The 22,500-nt window shown below is 31.0% G+C and overlaps 2 protein-coding genes across 2 annotated transcripts in view; one reads left to right on the top strand and one right to left on the bottom strand.

Annotated features, from left to right (window-relative positions):
* Positions 1 to 22,500, bottom strand: part of LOC122246354 (uncharacterized) — a 1,434,769-nt gene that overhangs the window by 657,831 nt on the left and 754,438 nt on the right. The gene's annotated exons all lie outside the window — the stretch shown is intronic.
* LOC122263496 (uncharacterized) overlaps positions 1 to 22,500 on the top strand; it is a 1,386,165-nt gene that overhangs the window by 880,890 nt on the left and 482,775 nt on the right. Inside the window, exons 18-19 of the mRNA XM_086535287.1 lie at positions 6,599 to 6,697; positions 16,876 to 16,974. Coding sequence (XP_086391413.1) covers positions 6,599 to 6,697; positions 16,876 to 16,974 — 198 coding nt within the window. The remainder of the gene's footprint in view (positions 1 to 6,598; positions 6,698 to 16,875; positions 16,975 to 22,500) is intronic.

Below are 22,500 nucleotides of genomic sequence, written 5' to 3'. Positions count from 1 at the left end.
TCGCCTCAATCCTCCCATGCTTGGTTCGAAGTAGAGGAGAGAGAGTGTTGGGTGTTCTAGAGGCAGCTGCCGAGTAATGCCTTTCCGACGGACACGAAGATGATGCATTATTATTTAAATTATCTATCCAAGTCTCATCTTTATTAATTGTCTTTATATCAATAATTTTCATTATCTTTCTCCTTCCTATTCTCTTTGTCCTTTATCATTCTCACTAATATTTTTTTTCATTCTCTTTTTCATTCTCATTCCTAAGAATATTGAGTAGCCTTGTCACTCCTTTTTCTTCTCATTCTCATCATAAGTGTTGTTCCCAATCTCTTTCCACTCCGTGAATTGTTTTTCTTGTTCTAGTTCTATTCATCCTTGTAACCACTTTCCAAATTATTCTTATATCTTTCAGGAAATAATATCATTGTTTTTTTCATCTTGCTGATACTTATTCTCATTATAATAATAACTTTATATTTTTGTAGCAGACAATGTGATCACTTTCTTTATTCATATCATTGTCATTTTAACTTTCCCTTAATGATATTTTGGATTCTCATTTCAATTCTTTCACTGTCACTATCACTGTCATATTAATATTCCTTTACATTGGCATTATATGCGTCCTTTTTAATCATTATCATTTACTTACACCCTCATTCCAAGTATCATTAACATTGTCATTATCATGTTAATTCTTGTTAACATCTATCTCCCTTCCATTTGTCATTATATCCTTCTATTGTAAGTCATCTATTAATTCCCTCATAATAATTTTATAATAGTTCTTACATCTCTAGATATAATGATAATATTCATTGCCATTCATTGTTGTTGTTATTTTTATAAATTATTATTATCAACATAATTGATATCATCATTATTATTTCCATTACTAATATTATTATGATCATTATCTCACAGTCATTCTCATTCACATTCACCTTCTCATTGTCATTCTCACTCATATTCACCGTCTCATTCTCATTCTCAATCACATTCACCTTCTCATTGTCATTGTCACTTACATTCACCATCTCACTGTCATTCTCATTCACATTCACCTTCTCATTGTCATTCTCACTCACATTCACCTTCTCATTGTCATTCTATCTCACATTCACCTTCTCACTGTCATTCTCACACATTCACCTTTTCATTGTCATTCTCACTCAATTTCACCTTTCACTGCCATCCTCACATTCACCTTCTCATTGTCATTCTCACTCACATTAACCTTCTCACTGTCATTCCCACTCACATTCACCTTCTCATTGTCATTCTCACTCACTTTCACCTTTCACTGCCATCCTCACATTCACTTTCTCATTGTCATTCCTACTCACATTCACCTTCTCATAGTCATTCCTACTCATATTCACCTTCTCATTGTCATTCTCACTCACATTCACCTTCTCATTCTCATTCTCACTCACTCACATTCACCTTCTTATTGTCATTCACATTCACCTTCTCATTGTCATTCTCACTCACATTCACCTTCTCACTGTCATTCTCACTCACATTCACCTTCTCATTGTCATTCTCACTCACATTCACCTTCTCATTGTCATTCTCACTCACATTCACCTTCTCATTGTCATTCTCAGTCATTCACCTTCTCATTGTCATTCTCAGTCATTCACCTTCTCATTGTCATTCTCACTCACATTCACCTTCTCATTGTCATTCTCACTCACATTCATCTTTTCATTGTCATTCTCATCCACATTCACCTTCTCATTGTCATTCCTACTCACATTCACCTTCTCATTGTCATTCTCACTCATTCACCTTCTCATTATCATTCTCACTCATTCACCTTCTCATTGTCATTCTTACTCATTCACCTTCTCATAATCTTTCTCACTCATTCACCTTCTCATCATCATTCTCACTCACATTCACCTTCTCATTGTCATTCTCACTCACATTCACCTTCTCATTGTCATTCTCACTCATTCACCTTCTCTATCATTCTTACTCACATTCACCTTCTCATTGTCATTCTCACTGATTCACCTTCTCATGTCATTCTCATTCACATTTCCCTTCTCATTGTCATTCTCACTCACATTCACCTTCGCATTGTCATTCTCACTCACATTCACCTTTTCAATCTCATTCCCATCCACATTCACCTTCTCTTTGTCATTCCTACTCTCATTCACCTTCTCATTGTCATTCTCACTGATTCACCTTCTCATTGTCATTCTCACTCGTATTCTCCTTCTTATGTCATTCTCACTCACATTCACCTTCTCATTTTCATTCTCACTCTCACTCACATTCACCTTTTCATTGTCATTCTCACTCACTCACATTCTCATTGCCATTCTCACTCGCATTCAACTTCTCATTGTCATTCTCACTCACATTCATCTTTTCATTGTCCTTCTTACTCACATTCACCTTTTCATTAGCATTTTAACTCACATTTACATTCTGATTGTCATTCTCACTCAAATTCCCCTTCTTATTATATTTCTCACTCACATTCCCTTTCTCACTGTCATTCTACTCACATTCACCTTCTCATTATCATTTTCACTCACATTCACCTTCTCACCGTCATTCTCACTCACATTCACCTTCTCATTGTCAATCTCACTCACATTCACATTCTCACTGTCATTTTCACTCACATTCACCTTATTTTCATTCTCACTCACATTCACCTCATTTTCATTCTCACCCACATTCACCTCACTGTCATTCTCATTCACATTCACCTTTTAATTGTCATTCACACTCACTTTCACATTCTCATTTTCATTCTCACTCACCTTCAGCTTCTCATTGTCTTTCTCACTCACATTCACTTTCTTATTGTCATTTTCACTCACATTGATCTTCTCACTGTCATTCTCACTTACATTCACCTTCTCATTGTCATTCTCACTCACATTCACCTTTGCATTCTCATTCTCATCCACATTCACCTTCTCATTGTCATTCCTACTCACATTCACCTTCTCACTGTCATTCTCAATCACATTCACCTTATCATTATCATTTTCACTCACTTTCACCTTCACATTGTTATTCTCACTCACATTCACCTTCTCGTTATCATTCTCTCTCACATTCACATTCGCATTGTCATTTTCACTCACACTCACCTTCTCATGTCATTCCCACTCGCATTCACCTTCTCATTGTCATTCTCACTCACATCCACCTTCTCACTTTCATTCTCATTCATATTATCCTTCTCATTGTCATTCTCACTCACATTCACCTCATTTTCATTTTCACTCACATTCACTTTCTCATTTTCATTCTCACTCACATTCATCTTCTCATTGTCATTCACACTGACATTCACCTTCTCATTTTCATTCTGACTCACATTCAACTTCTCATTTTCACTCACATTCACCTTCTAACTTTCATTCTCACTCACATTCACCTTCTCATTGTCATTCTCACTCACATTCACCTTCTCATTGTCATTCTCACTCATAATTACCTTATTTTCATTCTCAGTCATATTCATCTTCTCATTGTCATGGTCACTCACATTCACCTTCTCACTGTCATTCTTATTCACATTCACTTTCTCACTGTCATTCTTATTCACATTCACCTTCTCACTGTCATTCTCACTCACATTCACCTTCTCATTGTCATTCTCACTCACATCCACCTTCTCATTTTTATTCTCACTCACATTCACCTGATCATTCTCATTATCACTCACATTCAGGTTCTCACTGTCAGTCTCACTCATATTCACTTTCTCATATTCATTCTCACTCACTTTCACCTTATTTTTATTCTCACTCACATTCAGCTCACTGTCATTCTCACTCACATTCACCTTCTCATTGTCATTCTCACTCACATTCACCTTCTCATTTTCATTCTCACTCACATCCACCTTCTCATTCTTATTCTCACTCACATTCACCTTATCATTATCATTTTCACTCACATTCAACTTCTGACTGTCATTCTCACTCATATTCACTTTCTCATATTCATTCTGACTCACTTTCACCTTATTTTCATTCTCTCTCACATTCAGCTCACTGTCATTCTCACTCACATTCACCTTCTCATTTTCATTCTCACTCTCACTCACATTCACCTTTTCATTGTCATTCTCACTCACTCACATTCTCATTGCCATTCTCACTCGCATTCAACTTCTCATTGTCATTCTCACTCACATTCATCTTTTCATTGTCCTTCTTACTCACATTCACCTTTTCATTAGCATTTTAACTCACATTTACATTCTGATTGTCATTCTCACTCAAATTCCCCTTCTTATTATATTTCTCACTCACATTCCCTTTCTCACTGTCATTCTACTCACATTCACCTTCTCATTATCATTTTCACTCACATTCACCTTCTCACCGTCATTCTCACTCACATTCACCTTCTCATTGTCAATCTCACTCACATTCACATTCTCACTGTCATTTTCACTCACATTCACCTTATTTTCATTCTCACTCACATTCACCTCATTTTCATTCTCACCCACATTCACCTCACTGTCATTCTCATTCACATTCACCTTTTAATTGTCATTCACACTCACTTTCACATTCTCATTTTCATTCTCACTCACCTTCAGCTTCTCATTGTCTTTCTCACTCACATTCACTTTCTTATTGTCATTTTCACTCACATTGATCTTCTCACTGTCATTCTCACTTACATTCACCTTCTCATTGTCATTCTCACTCACATTCACCTTTGCATTCTCATTCTCATCCACATTCACCTTCTCATTGTCATTCCTACTCACATTCACCTTCTCACTGTCATTCTCAATCACATTCACCTTATCATTATCATTTTCACTCACTTTCACCTTCACATTGTTATTCTCACTCACATTCACCTTCTCGTTATCATTCTCTCTCACATTCACATTCGCATTGTCATTTTCACTCACACTCACCTTCTCATGTCATTCCCACTCGCATTCACCTTCTCATTGTCATTCTCACTCACATCCACCTTCTCACTTTCATTCTCATTCATATTATCCTTCTCATTGTCATTCTCACTCACATTCACCTCATTTTCATTTTCACTCACATTCACTTTCTGCTTTTCATTCTCACTCACATTCATCTTCTCATTGTCATTCACACTGACATTCACCTTCTCATTTTCATTCTGACTCACATTCAACTTCTCATTTTCACTCACATTCACCTTCTAACTTTCATTCTCACTCACATTCACCTTCTCATTGTCATTCTCACTCACATTCACCTTCTCATTGTCATTCTCACTCATAATTACCTTATTTTCATTCTCAGTCATATTCATCTTCTCATTGTCATGGTCACTCACATTCACCTTCTCACTGTCATTCTTATTCACATTCACTTTCTCACTGTCATTCTTATTCACATTCACCTTCTCACTGTCATTCTCACTCACATTCACCTTCTCATTGTCATTCTCACTCACATCCACCTTCTCATTTTTATTCTCACTCACATTCACCTGATCATTCTCATTATCACTCACATTCAGGTTCTCACTGTCAGTCTCACTCATATTCACTTTCTCATATTCATTCTCACTCACTTTCACCTTATTTTTATTCTCACTCACATTCAGCTCACTGTCATTCTCACTCACATTCACCTTCTCATTGTCATTCTCACTCACATTCACCTTCTCATTTTCATTCTCACTCACATCCACCTTCTCATTCTTATTCTCACTCACATTCACCTTATCATTATCATTTTCACTCACATTCAACTTCTGACTGTCATTCTCACTCATATTCACTTTCTCATATTCATTCTGACTCACTTTCACCTTATTTTCATTCTCTCTCACATTCAGCTCACTGTCATTCTCACTCACATTCACCTTCTCATTGTCATTCTCATTCACATTCACTTTCTCACTGTCATTCTCACTCACATTCCCCTCATCATTGTCATTCTCACTCATTCACCTTCTCACTGTCACTCACACATATTCACCTTCTCACTGTCATTCTCACTCATATTCACCTCACTGTCATTCTCACTCATATTCACTTTTTAACTCTCATTCACACTCACTTTCACTTTTTCATTTTCATTCTCACTCATATTCACCTTATTGTCATTCTCACTCACATTCAGCTTATCATTGTCATTCTCACTTATATTCACCTTCTCACTGTCATTCTCACTCACATTCACCTTCTCATTGTCATTCTCACTCACATTCACTTTCTCACTGTCATTCTCACTCACATTCCCCTTATCATTGTCATTCTCACTCATTCACCTTCTCACTGTCACTCTCACACATATTCACCTTCTCACTGTCATTCTCACTCACATTCACCTCACTGTCATTCTCACTCATATTCACCTTTTAACTCTCATTCACACTCACTTTCACTTTTTCATTTTTATTCTCACTCATATTCACCTTATTGTCATTCTCACTCACATTCACCTTCTCATTGTCATCCTCACTCACATTCACCTTCTCATTGTCATTCTCACTCATTCACCTTCTTATTTTCATTCTCACTCACATTCACCTTTGCATTGTCATCCTCACTTCCCTTCTCACGCTCATTACTCACAAACAGACGTCTAACACAAGCATCTTCCTCCCTCAGATAAGACTCCCTTACACTGGGCTTCCTGGAACGGCCATCATGCTGTTGCAGAGACGCTCCTTGAGAAGGGCGGAGAAGTGAACGCCAAGGCTAAGAATGGTAAGGCGATTGGAAAGCGAGTGACTTCTTAAAGGCGCCAGAAGAATTTTGCTTTTGTTTCTTTTCTCTTCTTTGTCTGTATGGAATTTATAACAATTATTGTTATAATTTGATTAGGGAATGTTTTTCATCTTTTATCATTATTTTTATTGATATTTATTTTTTTATTCTATGAATTTTTCAATATTTTTTTTTTCATAGATTATTCTATAAAATAGAAATAAATAGATTTTTCTGTTTCTTTATAATATATATGTTATAATGATTAGTTATAACAATTCTGATAATAATAAGTATGATGATTTCAATTATTATTGATAATATTATTATTTCATGATTATCTAAAAGAAATATGATCATCCTCATCATTAATCATAATCATCATCAATGGTCCTATTCATATTATCATTATTATTTCATTACTATAACTATCATTGTTACTCCCATTTCTACTAAATTATCAATTGTTATCATCCTTCCTCTCATTATTGTTATTTTGATGGTGATCCTGTTCTTGTTCTCCTACATGCTTTTGTTGGTGTTGTTGTTGCGAGGTCTTTGTCAGTGATGACAAAGACAATGATGATAATGGAGAAAGTAATGGCAACAAAAGCAACAACAATAATGATGATAATGAAAAGTTTCATAATGTTGATGGTGGTAATGATAACAATATTAATGATAATGTAATCATCACTGATAATGTTGATGATAACACTTTCATGATGATAAGAGAACTAATGATAATGGTAATGACATATTTATGATAACAATAATAATAATAATGGTGATGATGAATAATGATAGTAATAAATTTAGAAATATAAAATTTAGTTAAGTCCCCCCTAACGGCGAGTCCGTTTTCTTTGACATACGTAATGTCTCCCATGTTCCACCAATATTTGATGTTTTTTATTTTACGCTTATTTACTACAAGAAAGACATGTTTTGTTTATGTTACACCATTTATCAGGTGTATGTTTTTCCATTATGAAGACTATATATTTTAACTGCATTGAAACAGAAGTGTAAATCATTTTATATCAATATGATTTTCTGAATAAATTAGCAGACGGTCAACACCACCACGTGTTTCAATGGCTAAAGAACATCTTTATTTACTGCAAGAATATCTTATATTTATCTTTACTTATTTATATTGATCTTTACTGCACGAATATCTTATATTTGTCTTTACTTATTTATATTTATCTTTACTGCACGAATATTTATCTTTAATATAATATTTATCTTTACTGCACGAATGTGGCAAGAAAACCCCACAAATATTAAGGAAGGAAATATTTTATGATACTGATGATAACACTCTCATGATAATGATGGAACTAATGATAATGATATAATGATAATAATGATGGTGATTGGAAGGTGAATAATGATAGTAATAACAGTAATGATGGAAATAATATTTATTGATTATGATGATAATTCTTATTATAATGAATATTTTAAATATTGATTATAAATGATTATAAATTTATTATGAATTGTAATTATCATTAATGATAATGATTATTTTTAATGATAATGATTATTTTTATGTTATTATCATTTTTAGAAATCATCATTGCTGTTATTATTTTTATCGTCATTAATATTTTCAATATCATTATTATCATTATTAATATTATATAATTATCATTATTATTAGAATTATCATTATTATTATCTTCATTATTATTTTTATCTTCCTCATTATCATTATTATTCATGTTATTCTCATAATTATCTTTACCAATATTTCTATCATTATGATTGATATGTTTGTATCATTTTATTACCATTGCTATCATTATAGCTATCATGATTACTGTTATTATTGAAATGGTCTTCGTAAATATAATAATAAAAACAATAAAAATTACAAAAATTATCATAGTAATATTTTTTTTTTTTTTTTTTTGATAAATGATTATCAAACGTTCTTTTTCATTAAAATATTCCTTCTTATCATCATACGCATTTTTTTCCTTCTCATTTCTATGCCTTTTCCTAATTGTTATTTTCAGTAACTTTCTTATTATTTGCAATTTTATTAATATTCAAAATATTCATACTATTCCTAGCCCTTATCCTTATCACCTTAATCATTCCTAAAATCTAGTCTCATTTTCACTCGCATTCACCTTCTTACTGTCATTCTCACTCACTCACATTCACATTGTCATTCTCACTCATTCACCTTCTCATGTTTATTCTCACTCACATTCACCTTCGCATTGTCATCCTCACTTCCCTTCTCACGCTCATTACTCACAAACAGATGTCTAACAGAAGCATCTTCCTCCCTCAGGTGGGACTCCCTTACACTGGGCTTCCGAGAAAGGCCATCATGCTGTTGTAGAGACGCTCCTCGAGAAGGGCGGAGAAGTGAACGCCAAGAGTGAGAAGTGTAAGGCGATTGGAAAGCGAGTGACTTCTTAAAGGCACCAGAAGAATTTTGCTTTTGTTTCTTTTCTCTTTTTTGTCTTTATGGAATTTATAACAATTATTGTTATAATTTGATTAGGGAATCTTTATCATCTTTTATCATTAATTTTATTGATATTTATTTCTTTATTCTATGAATTTTTCAATGAAATATTTTCATAGATTATTTTATAACTAAGAAAAAAAATAGATTTTTCTATATTTCTTTATACTATAAATGTTATAATGATTAGTTATAATAATTATGATAATAATAAGTATGATCATCTTAATTATTACTGACATTGTCATTATTATTTTCCTGATTATTTATAAGAAATATGATCATCCTGATCATCAATCATAATCATCATCAATGGTGCTATTCATATTATCATTATTATTTCATTACTATAAATATCATTGTTACTCCCATTTCTACTAAATTATCAATTGTTATCATCCTTCTTCTTCTCATTATTGTTATTTTGATGGTGATCCTGTTCTTGTTCTCCTACATGCTTTTGTTGGTGGTGTTGTTGCGAGGTCTTTGTCAGTGATGACAATGATGATAATGGAGAAAGTAATGGCAACAAAAGCAACAACAATAATGATGATAATGAAAAGTTTCATAATGTTGATGGTGGTAATGATAACAATATTAATGATAAAGTAATCATCACTGATAATGTTGATGATAACACTTTCATGATGATAATAGAACTAATGCTAATGGTAATGACATATTTATGATAACAATGATAATAATAATGGTGATGATGAATAATGATAGTAATAAATTTAGAAATGAAAAAGTTTAGTTAAGTCCCCCCGAACGGCGGGTCCGTTTTCTTTGACATACGTAATGTCTCCCATGTTCCACCAATATTTTGATGTTTTTTATTTTACGCTTATTTACTACAAGAAAGACATGTTTTGTTTATGTTACACCATTTATCAGGTGTATGTTTTTCCATTATGAAGACTATATATTTTAACTGCATTGAAACAGAAGTGTAAATCATTTTATATCAATATGATTTTCTGAAGAAATTAGCAGACGCTCAACACCACCACGTGTTTCAATGGCTAAAGAACATCTTTAATTACTGCAAGAATATCTTATATTTATCTTTACTTATTTATATTGATCTTTACTGCACGAATATCTTATATTTGTCTTTACTTATTTATATTTATCTTTACTGCACGAATATTTATCTTTAATATAATATTTATCTTTACTGCACGAATATTTATCTTTGATATAATATTTATCTTTACTGCACGAATATTTATCTTTAATATAATATTTATCTTTACTGCACGAATGTGGCAAGAAAACCCCACAAATATTAAGGAAGGAAATATTTTATGATACTGATGATAACACTCTCATGATAATGATGGAACTAATGATAATGATATAATGATAATAATGATGGTGATTGGAAGGTGAATAATGATAGTAATAACAGTAATGATGGAAATAATATTCATTGATTATTATGATAATTCTTATTATATTGAATATTTTAAATATTGATTATAAATGATTATAATTTGTTTTTGAATTGTAATTATCATTAATGATAATGATTATTTTTAGTGATAATGATTATTTTTGTTATTATCATTTTTAGAAATCATCATTGCTGTTATTATTTTTATCATCATTAATATTTTCATTATCATTATTATCATTATGAATATTATATAATTATCATTATTATTAGAATTATCATTATTATTATCTTCATTATTATTTTTATCTTCATCATTATCATTATCATTCATGTTATTGTCATAATTATCTTTACTAATATTTCTATCATTATGATTGATATTTTTTTATCATTTTATTACCATTGCTATCATTATAGCTATCATGATTACTGTTATTATTGCAATGGTCTTCATAAATATAATAATAAAAACAATAAAAATTACAATAATTATCATGGTAATAAAAAATATATATATCACTGATAAATAATTATCAAACATTCATTTTCATTATAATATTCTTTCTCATTATCATACATATATTTATTTTTCTTTTCCTTCTTGTTTCTATACCTTTTCATAATTCTTATTTTCATTAACATTCTAAGTATTTGCAATTTTATTAATATTCAAAATATCCATACTATTCCTAGCCCTTACCCTTATCACCCTAATCATCTCTATTAATCTCATTCCTAAAACTAGTCTCATTCTCCCTCGCAATCACCTCATTGTCATTCTCACTCACATTCACCTTCTGATTGTTATTCTCACTGACATTCATCTTCTCATTGTCATTTTCACTCGCCTTCACTTTCTTACTGTCATTCTCACTCACATTCACCTTCTTCCTGTAATTCTCACTCCCAATCACCTTCGCATTGTCATCCTCACTTCCCTTCTCACGCTCATTACTCACAAACAGACGTCTAACAGAAGCATCTTCCTCCCTCAGGTCTGACTCCCTTACACCTTGCTTCCTTGAACGGCCATCATGCTGTTGCTGAGACGCTCCTCGAGAAGGGCGGAGAAGTGAACGCCAAGACTAAGGATGGTAAGGCGATTGGAAAGCGAGTGACTTCTTAAAGGCGCCAGAAGAATTTTGCTTTTGTTTCTTTTCTCATCTTTGTCTGTATGGAATTTTATGACAATTATTGTTATGATTTAATAAGGGAATCTTTTTCATCTTTTATCATTAATTTTATTGATATTTATTTCTTTATTCTATGAATTTTTCAGTAAAAAAAATTCATAGATTATTTTATAAAATAGAAATAAATAGATTTTTCTATATTTCTTTATACTATAAATGTTATGATGATTAGTTATGATAATTATGATAATAATAAGTATGATCATCTTAATTATTTCTGACATTGTCATTATTATTTTTCTGATTATCTACAAGAAATATGATCATCCTCATCATCAATCATAATCATCATCAATGGTCCTATTCATATTATCATTATTATTTCATTACTATAACTATCATTGTTACTCCCATTTCTACTAAATTATCAATTGTTATCATCCTTCTTCTTCTCATTATTGTTATTTTGATGGTGATCCTGTTCTTGTTCTCCTACATGCTTTTGTTGGTGGTGTTGTTGCGAGGTCTTTGTCAGTGATGACAAAGACAATGATGATAATGGAGAAAGTAATGGCAATAAAAGCAATAACAATAGTGATGATAATGAAAAGTTTCATAATGTTAATGAAGGTAATGATAACAATATTAATGATAAAGTAATCATCACTGATAATGTTGATGATAACACTTTCATGATGATAATAGAACTAATGATAATGGTAATGACATATTTATGATAACAATGATAATAATAATGGTGATGATGAATAATGATAGTAATAAATTTAGAAATATAAAAGTTTAGTTAAGTTCCCCCGAACGGCGGGTCCGTTTTCTTTGACATACGTAATGTCTCCCATGTTCCACCAATATTTGATGTTTTTTATTTTACGCTTATTTACTACAAGAAAGACATGTTTTGTTTATGTTACACCATTTATCAGGTGTATGTTTTTTCCATTATGAAGACTATATATTTTAACTGCGTTGAAACAGAAGTGTAAATCATTTTATATCAATATGATTTTCTGAATAAATTAGCAGACGCTCAACAACACCACGTGTTTCAATGGCTAAAGAACATCTTTATTTACTGCACGAATGTGGCAAGAAAACCCCACATGTATAATTCTCCTACTCTTTGTCACTCTATATTTCTGTATAATTCTCTATATTATATATATTGTATATATATAAAATATATATATTACTGATAAATAATTATCAAACATTCATTTTCATTTTAATATTCTTTCTCATTATCATACATATATATTTTTTTTCTTTTCCTTCTTGTTTCTAGACCTTTTCATAATTCTTATTTTCATTAACATTCTAAGTATTTGCAATTTTATTAATATTCAAAATATCCATACTATTCCTAGCCCTTACCCTTATCACCCTAATCATCTCTATTAATCTCATTCCTAAAACTAGTCTCATTCTTCCTCACATTCACCTTCGCATTGTCATCCTCACTCACATTCACCTTCGCATTGTCATCCTCACTTCCCTTCTCACGCTCATTACTCACAAACAGACGTCTAACAGAAGCATCTTCCTCCCTCAGCTTGGACTCCCTTACACTTGGCTTCCCAGAACGGCCATCATGCTGTTGCAGAGACGCTCCTCGAGAAGGGCGGAGAAGTGAACGCCAAGGCTAAGAAGTATGGTAAGGTGATTGGAAAGCGAGTGACTTCTTAAAGGCACCAGAAGAATTTTGCTTTTCTTTGTTTTCTCATCTTTGTCTTTGTGGAAATTTATAACAATTATTGTTATAATTTAATAACGAAACCTTTATCATCATTTATCATTAATTTTATTGACATTTATTTTTTATTCTATGAATTTTTCATAAAATAAAATTCATAGATTATTTTATAAAATAGAAATAAATAATTTTTATATATTTCTTTATACTATAAATGTTATAATGATTAGTTATGATAATTATGATAATAATAAGTATGATCATCTTAATTATTACTGACATTGTCATTATTATTTTCCTGATTATCTAAAAGAAATATGATCATCCTCATCATCAATCATAATCATCATCAATGGTGCTATTCATATTATCATTATTATTTCATTACTATAACTATCATTGTTACTCCCATTTCTATTAAATTATCAATTGTTATCATCCTTCTTCTTCTCATTATTGTTATTTTGATGGTGATCCTGTTCTTGTTCTCCTACATGCTTTTGTTGGTGGTGTTGTTGCGAGGTCTTTGTCAGTGATGACAAAGACAATGATGATAATGGAGAAAGTAATGGCAACAAAAGCAACAACAATAATGATGATAATGAAAAGTTTCATAATGTTGATGGTGGTAATGATAACAATATTAATGATAAAGTAATCATCACTGATAATGTTGATGATAACACTTTCATGATGATAATAGAACTAATGATAATGGTAATGACATATTTATGATAACAATGATAATAATAATGGTGATGATGAATAATGATAGTAATAAATTTAGAAATGAAAAAGTTTAGTTAAGTCCCCCCGAACGGCGGGTCCGTTTTCTTTGACATACGTAATGTCTCCCATGTTCCACCAATATTTGATGTTTTTTATTTTACGCTTATTTACTACAAGAAAGACATGTTTTGTTTATGTTACACCATTTATCAGGTGTATGTTTTTTCCATTATGAAGACTATATATTTTAACTGCATTGAAACAGAAGTGTAAATCATTTTATATCAATATGATTTTCTGAATAAATTAGCAGACGCTCAACAACACCACGTGTTTCAATGGCTAAAGAACATCTTTATTTACTGCACGAATGTGGCAAGAAAACCCCACATGTATAATTCTCCTACTCTTTGTCACTCTATATTTCTGTATAATTCTCTATATTATATATATTATATATATAAATATATATATATTACTGATACATAATTATCAAACATTCATTTTCATTATAATATTCTTTCTCATTATCATACATATAGATTTTTTTCTTTTCCTTCTTGTTTCTATACCTTTTCATAATTTTTATTTTCATTAACATTCTAAGTATTTGCAATTTTATTAATATTCAAAATATCCATACTATTCCTAGCCCTTACCCTTATCACCCTAATCATCTCTATTAATCTCATTCCTAAAACTAGTCTCATTTTCACTCACATTCACCTTCTCACTTTCATTCTCACTCACGTTGACCTTCGCATTGTCATCCTCACTTCCCTTCTCACATTCATTACTCACAAACAGACGTCTAACAGAAGCATCTTCCTCCCTCAGCTTGGACTCCCTTACACTTGGCTTCCCGCAACGGCCATCATGCTGTTGCTGAGACGCTCCTCGAGAAGGGCGGAGAAGTGAACGCCAAGGCTAAGGATGGTAAGGCGATTGGAAAGCGAGTGACTTCTTAAAGGCACCAGAAGAATTTTGCTTTTGTTTCTTTTATCATCTTTATCTCTGTGGAAATTTATAACAATTATTGTTATAATTTAATAAGGAAACCTTTATCATCATTTATCATTAATTTTATTGATTCATTCTTTATATTTATTTTTTTATTCTATAAATTTTTCATAAATATTCTATAAAAGATTCTATAAAAGATTCTTTCATTCTTTATATTTATTTCTTTATTCTACAAACTTTTCTATAAAATATTTCTGTAATAGAGTCAATAAAAGAAAAATAAATAAATTTTATATATTTCTTTGTACTATAAATATTATACTTATAATGATTAGTTATAACAATTATGATAAAAAGTATGATTATTTCAATTATTATTGATATCATCATTATTATTTTCATGATTATCTAAAAGAAATATGATCATCCTCATCATCAATCATAATCATCATCAATGGTCCTATTCATATTATCATTATTATTTCATTACTATAACTATCATTGTTACTCCCATTTCTATTAAATTATCAATTGTTATCATCCTTCTTCTTCTCATTATTGTTATTTTGATGGTGATCCTGTTCTTGTTCTCCTACATGCTTTTGTTGGTGGTGTTGTTGCGAGGTCTTTGTCAGTGATGACAAAGACAATGATGATAATGGAGAAAGTAATGGCAACAAAAGCAACAACAATAATGATGATAATGAAAAGTTTCATAATGTTGATGGTGGTAATGATAACAATATTAATGATAAAGTAATCATCACTGATAATGTTGATGATAACACTTTCATGATGATAATAGAACTAATGATAATGGTAATGACATATTTATGATAACAATGATAATAATAATGGTGATGATGAATAATGATAGTAATAAATTTAGAAATGAAAAAGTTTAGTTAAGTCCCCCCGAACGGCGGGTCCGTTTTCTTTGACATACGTAATGTCTCCCATGTTCCACCAATATTTGATGTTTTTTTATTTTACGCTTATTTACTAGAAGAAAGACATGTTTTGTTTATGTTACACCATTTATCAGGTGTATGTTTTTCCATTATGAAGACTATATATTTTAACTGCATTGAAACAGAAGTGTAAATCATTTTATATCAATATGATTTTCTGAATAAATTAGCAGACGGTCAAAAACACCACGTGTTTCAATGGCTAAAGAACATCTTTATTTACTGCACGAATGTGGCAAGAAAACCCCACATGTATAATTCTCCTGCTCTTTGTCACTCTATATTTCTGTATAATTATCTATATTATTATATATATATATATATATATATATATATATATATAATATATATATTACTGATAAATAATTATCAAACATTCATTTTCATTATAATATTCTTTCTCATTATCATACATATATATATTTTTTCTTTTCCTTCTTGTTTCTATACCTTTTCATAATTCTTATTTTCATTAACATTCTAAGTATTTGCAATTTTATTAATATTCAAAATATCCATACTATTCCTAGCCCTTACCCTTAACACCCTAATCATCTCTATTAATCTCATTCCTAAAACTAGTCTCATTCTCCCTCACATTCACCTTCTCACTGTCATTCTCACTCACATTCAGCTTCTCATTGTTATTCTCACTGACATTCACCTTCTCGTTGTCATTCTCACTCACATTCACCTTCGCATTGTCATCCTCACTTCCCTTCTCACGCTCATTACTCACAAACAGACGTCTAACACAAGCATCTTTCTCCCTCAGGTGAGACTCCCTTACACTTTGCTTCCCAGTTCGGCCATCATGCTGTTGCAAAGACGCTCCTCGAGAAGGGCGGAAAAGTGAACGACAAGAATCCATTTGGTAAGGCGATTGGAAAGCGAGTGACTTCTTAAAGGCGCCAGAAGAATTTTGCTTTTGTTTCTTTTCTCTTCTTTGTCTGTATGGAATTTATAACAATTATTGTTATAATTTAATAAGGGAATCTTTTTCATCTTTTATCATTAATTTTATTGATATTTATTTCTTTATTCTATGAATTTTTCAATAAAATATTTTCATAGATTATTTTATAACTAAGAAAAAAATAGATTTTTCTATATTTCTTTATATTATAAATGTTATAATGATTAGTTATGATAATTATGATAATAATAAGTATGATCATCTTAATTATTACTGACATTGTCATTATTATTTTCCTGATTATCTAAAAGAAATATGATCATCCTCATCATCAATCATAATCATCATCAATGGTCTTATTCATATTCTTATTATTATTTCATTACTATAACTATCATTGTTACTCCCATTTCTACTAAATTATCAATTGTTATCATCCTTCTTCTCATTATTGTTATTTTGATGGTGATCCTGTTCTTGTTCTCCTACATGCTTTTGTTGGTGGTGTTGTTGCGAGGTCTTTGTCAGTGATGACAAAGACAATGATGATAATGGAGAAAGTAATGGCAACAAAAGCAATAACAATAGTGATGATAATGAAAAGTTTCATAATGTAATGGTGGTAATGATAACAATATTAATGATAAAGTAATCATCACTGATAATGTTGATGATAACACTTTCATGATGATAATAGAACTAATGATAATGGTAATGACATATTTATGATAACAATGATAATAATAATGGTGATGATGAATAATGATAGTAATAAATTTAGAAATATAAAAGTTTAGTTAAGTCCCCCCTAACGGCGAGTCCGTTTTCTTTGACATACGTAATGTCTCCCATGTTCCACCAATATTTGATGTTTTTTTATTTTACGCTTATTTACTACAAGAAAGACATGTTTTGTTTATGTTACACCATTTATCAGGTGTATGTTTTTCCATTATGAAGACTATATATTTTAACTGCATTGAAACAGAAGTGTAAATCATTTTATATCAATATGATTTTCTGAATAAATTAGCAGACGCTCAACAACACCACGTGTTTCAATGGCTAAAGAACATCTTTATTTACTGCACGAATATCTTATATTTGTCTTTACTTATTTATATTTATCTTTACTGCACGAATATTTATCTTTAATATAATATTTATCTTTACTGCACGAATATTTATCTTTAATATAATATTTATCTTTACTGCACGAATGTGGCAAGAAAACCCCACAAATATTAAGGAAGGAAATATTTTATGATACTGATGATAACACTCTCATGATAATGATGGAACTAATGATAATGATATAAAGATAATAATGATGGTGATTGGAAGGTGAATAATGATAGTAATAACAGTAATGATGGAAATAATATTTATTGATTATGATGATAATTCTTATTATAATGAATATTTTAAATATTGATTATAAATGATTATAGATTTATTATGAATTATAATTATCATTAATGATAATGATTATTTTTAATGATAATGATTATTTTTATGTTATTATCATTTTTAGAAATCATCATTGCTGTTATTATTTTTATCATCATTAATATTTTCATTATCATTATTATCATTATGAATATTATATAATTATCATTATTATAAGAATTATCATTATTATTATCTTCATTATTATTTTTATCTTCCTCATTATCATTATTATTCATGTTATTGTCATAATTATCTTCACTAATATTTCTATCATTATGATTGATATTTTTTATCATTTTATTACCATTGCTATCATTATAGCTATCATGATTACTGTTATTATTGCAATGGTGTTCGTAAATATAATAATAAAAACAATAAAAATTACAATAATTATCATAGTAATAAAAAAATATTTATATATTATTGATAAATGATTATCAAACATTCATTTTCATTATAATATTCTTTCTCATTATCTCATTGTTTCTATACCTTTTCATAATTCTTATTTTCATTAACATTCTTAGTATTTGCAATTTTATTAATATTCAAAATATCCATACTATTCCTAGCCCTTACCCTTATCACCCTAATCATCTCTATTAATCTCATTCCTAAAACTAGTCTCATTCTCCCTCACAATCACCTTCTCATTGTCATTCTCACTGACATTCACCTTCTCATTGTCATTTTCACTCGCATTCACCTTCTTACTGTCATTCTCACTCACATTCACCTTCGCATTGTCATCCTCACTTCCCTTCTCACACTCATTACTCACAAACAAACGTCTAACAGAAGCATCTTCCTCCCTCAGATGAAACTCCCTTACACTGTGCTTCCTTTAACGGCCATTCACCTTCTCATTGTCATTCTAACTTATTTACCTTCTCATTGTCATTCTCTCTTACATTCACCTTCTCATTGTTATCCTCACTCACATTCACCTTCTCATTGTCATTGTAACTCACATTCACCTTCTCATTGTCATTCTCACTCACATTCACCTTTACACTATCATTCTCACTCACATTCATCTTCTCATTGTCATTCACACTGACATTCACCTTCTCATTTTCATTCTGACTCACATTCAACTTCTCATTTTCACTCATATTCACCTTCTAACTTTCATTCTCACTCACATTCACCTTCTCATTGTCATTCTCACTCACATTCACCTTCTCATTGTCATTCTCACTCATAATTACCTTATTTTCATTCTCAGTCATATTCATCTTCTCAATGTCATTCTCACTCACATTCACCTCATTGTCATGCTCACTCACATTCACCTTCTCACTGTCATTCTTATTCACATTCACTTTCTCACTGTCATTCTTATTCACATTCACCTTCTCACTGTCATTCTCACTCACATTCACCTTCTCATTGTCATTCTCACTCACATCCACCTTCTCATTTTTATTCTCACTCACATTCACCTTATCATTTTCATTATCACTCACATTCAGCTTTTCACTGTCAGTCTCACTCATATTCACTTTCTCATATTCATTCTCACTCACTTTCACCTTATTTTTATTCTCACTTACATTCAGCTCACTGTCATTCTCACTCACATTCACCTTCTCATTGTCATTCTCACTCACATTCACCTTCTCATTTTCATTCTCACTCACATCCACCTTCTCATTGTTATTCTCACTCACATTCACCTTATCGTTATCATTTTCACTCACATTCAACTTCTGACTGTCATTCTCACTCATATTCAACTTCTGACTGTCATTCTCACTCATATTCACTTTCTCATATTCATTCTCACTCACTTTCACCTTATTTTCATTCTCACTCACATTCAGCTCACTGTCATTCTCACTCACATTCACCTTCTGATTGTCATTCTCATTCACATTCACTTTCTCACTGTCATTCTCACTCACATTCCCCTCATCATTGTCATTCTCACTCATTCACCTTCTCACTGTCACTCACACATATTCACCTTCTCACTGTCATTCTCACTCACATTCACCTCACTGTCATTCTCACTCATATTCACTTTTTAACTCTCATTCACACTCACTTTTACTTTTTCATTTTCATTCTCACTCATATTCACCTTATTGTCATTCTCACTCACATTCAGCTTCTCATTGTCATTCTCACTTATATTCACCTTCTCACTGTCATTCTCACTCACATTCACCTTCTCATTGTCATTCTCACTCACATTCACTTTCTCACTGTCATTCTCACTCACATTCCCCTTATCATTGTCATTCTCACTCATTCACCTTTTCACTGTCACTCTCACACATATTCACCTTCTCACTGTCATTCTCACTCACATTCACCTCACTGTCATTCTCACTCATATTCACCTTTTAACTCTCATTCACACTCACTTTCACTTTTTCATTTTTATTCTCACTCATATTCACCTTATTGTCATTCTCACTCACATTCAGCTTCTCATTGTCATTCTCACTCACATTCACCTTCTAATTGTCATTCTCACTCGCATTCACCTTCGCATTGTCATCCTCACTTCCCTTCTCACGCTCATTACTCACAAACAGACGTCTAACACAAGCATCTTCCTCCCTCAGATTTGACTCCCTTACACCTTGCTTCCCGTGACGGCCATCATGCTGTTGCAGAGACGCTCCTCGAGAAGGGCGGAGAAGTGAACGCCAAGGCTAAGGATGGTAAGGCGATTGGAAAGCGAGTGACTTCTTAAAGGCGCCAGAAGAATTTTGCTTTTGTTTCTTTTCTCTTCTTTGTCTGTATGGAATTTATAACAATTATTGTTATAATTTAATAAGGGAATCTTTTTCATCTTTTATCATTAATTTTATTGATATTTATTTCTTTATTCTATGAATTTTTCAATAAAATATTTTCATAGATTATTCTATAAAATAGAAATAAATAAATTTTTCTGTTTCTTTATAATATAAATGTTATAATAATTAGTTATAACAATTCTGATAATAATAAGTATGATGATTTCAATTATTAATGATAATATCATTATTATTTCATCATTATTTAAAAGAAATATGATCATCCTCATCATTAATCATAATCATCATCAATGGTCCTATTCATATTATCATTATTATTTCATTACTATAAGTATCATTGTCACTCCCATTTCTACTAAATTATCAATTGTTATCATCCTTCTTCTTCTCATTATTGTTATTTTGATGGTGATCCTGTTCTTGTTCTCCTACATGCTTTTGTTGGTGTTGTTGTTGCGAGGTCTTTGTCAGTGATGACAAAGACAATGATGATAATGGAGAAAGTAATGGCAACAAAAGCAACAACAATAATGACGATAATGAAAAGTTTCATAATGTAATGGTGGTAATGATAACAATATTAATGATAAAGTAATCATCACTGATAATGTTGATGATAACACTTTCATGATGATAATAGAACTAATGATAATGGTAATGACTTATTTATGATAACAATGATAATAATAATGGTGATGATGAATAATGATAGTAATAAATTTAGAAATATAAAAGTTTAGTTAAGTCCCCCCGAACGGCGGGTCCGTTTTCTTTGACATACGTAATGTCTCCCATGTTCCACCAATATTTGATGTTTTTTATTTTACGCTTATTTACTACAAGAAAGACATGTTTTGTTTATGTTACACCATTTATCAGGTGTATGTTTTTTCCATTATGAAGACTATATATTTTAACTGCATTGAAACAGAAGTGTAAATCATTTTATATCAATATGATTTTCTGAAGAAATTAGCAGACGCTCAACAACACCACGTGTTTCAATGGCTAAAGAATAGCTTTAATTACTGCACGAATATCTTATATTTATCTTTACTTATTTATATTGATCTTTACTGCACGAATATTTATCTTTAATATAATATTTATCTTTACTGCACGAATGTGGCAAGAAAACCCCACAAATATTAAGGAAGGAAATATTTTATGATACTGATGATAACACTCTCATGATAATGATGGAACTAATGATAATGATATAATGATAATAATGATGGTGATTGGAAGGTGAATA

The sequence above is a fragment of the Penaeus japonicus genome, unplaced genomic scaffold, assembly GCF_977035675.1.
Source record: "Penaeus japonicus unplaced genomic scaffold, GWHDUDI00000001_assembly GWHDUDI00000043, whole genome shotgun sequence".
In the NCBI taxonomy this organism is placed as follows: domain Eukaryota; kingdom Metazoa; phylum Arthropoda; class Malacostraca; order Decapoda; family Penaeidae; genus Penaeus; species Penaeus japonicus.
This window is presented reverse-complemented; position numbering and strand designations above follow the sequence as displayed.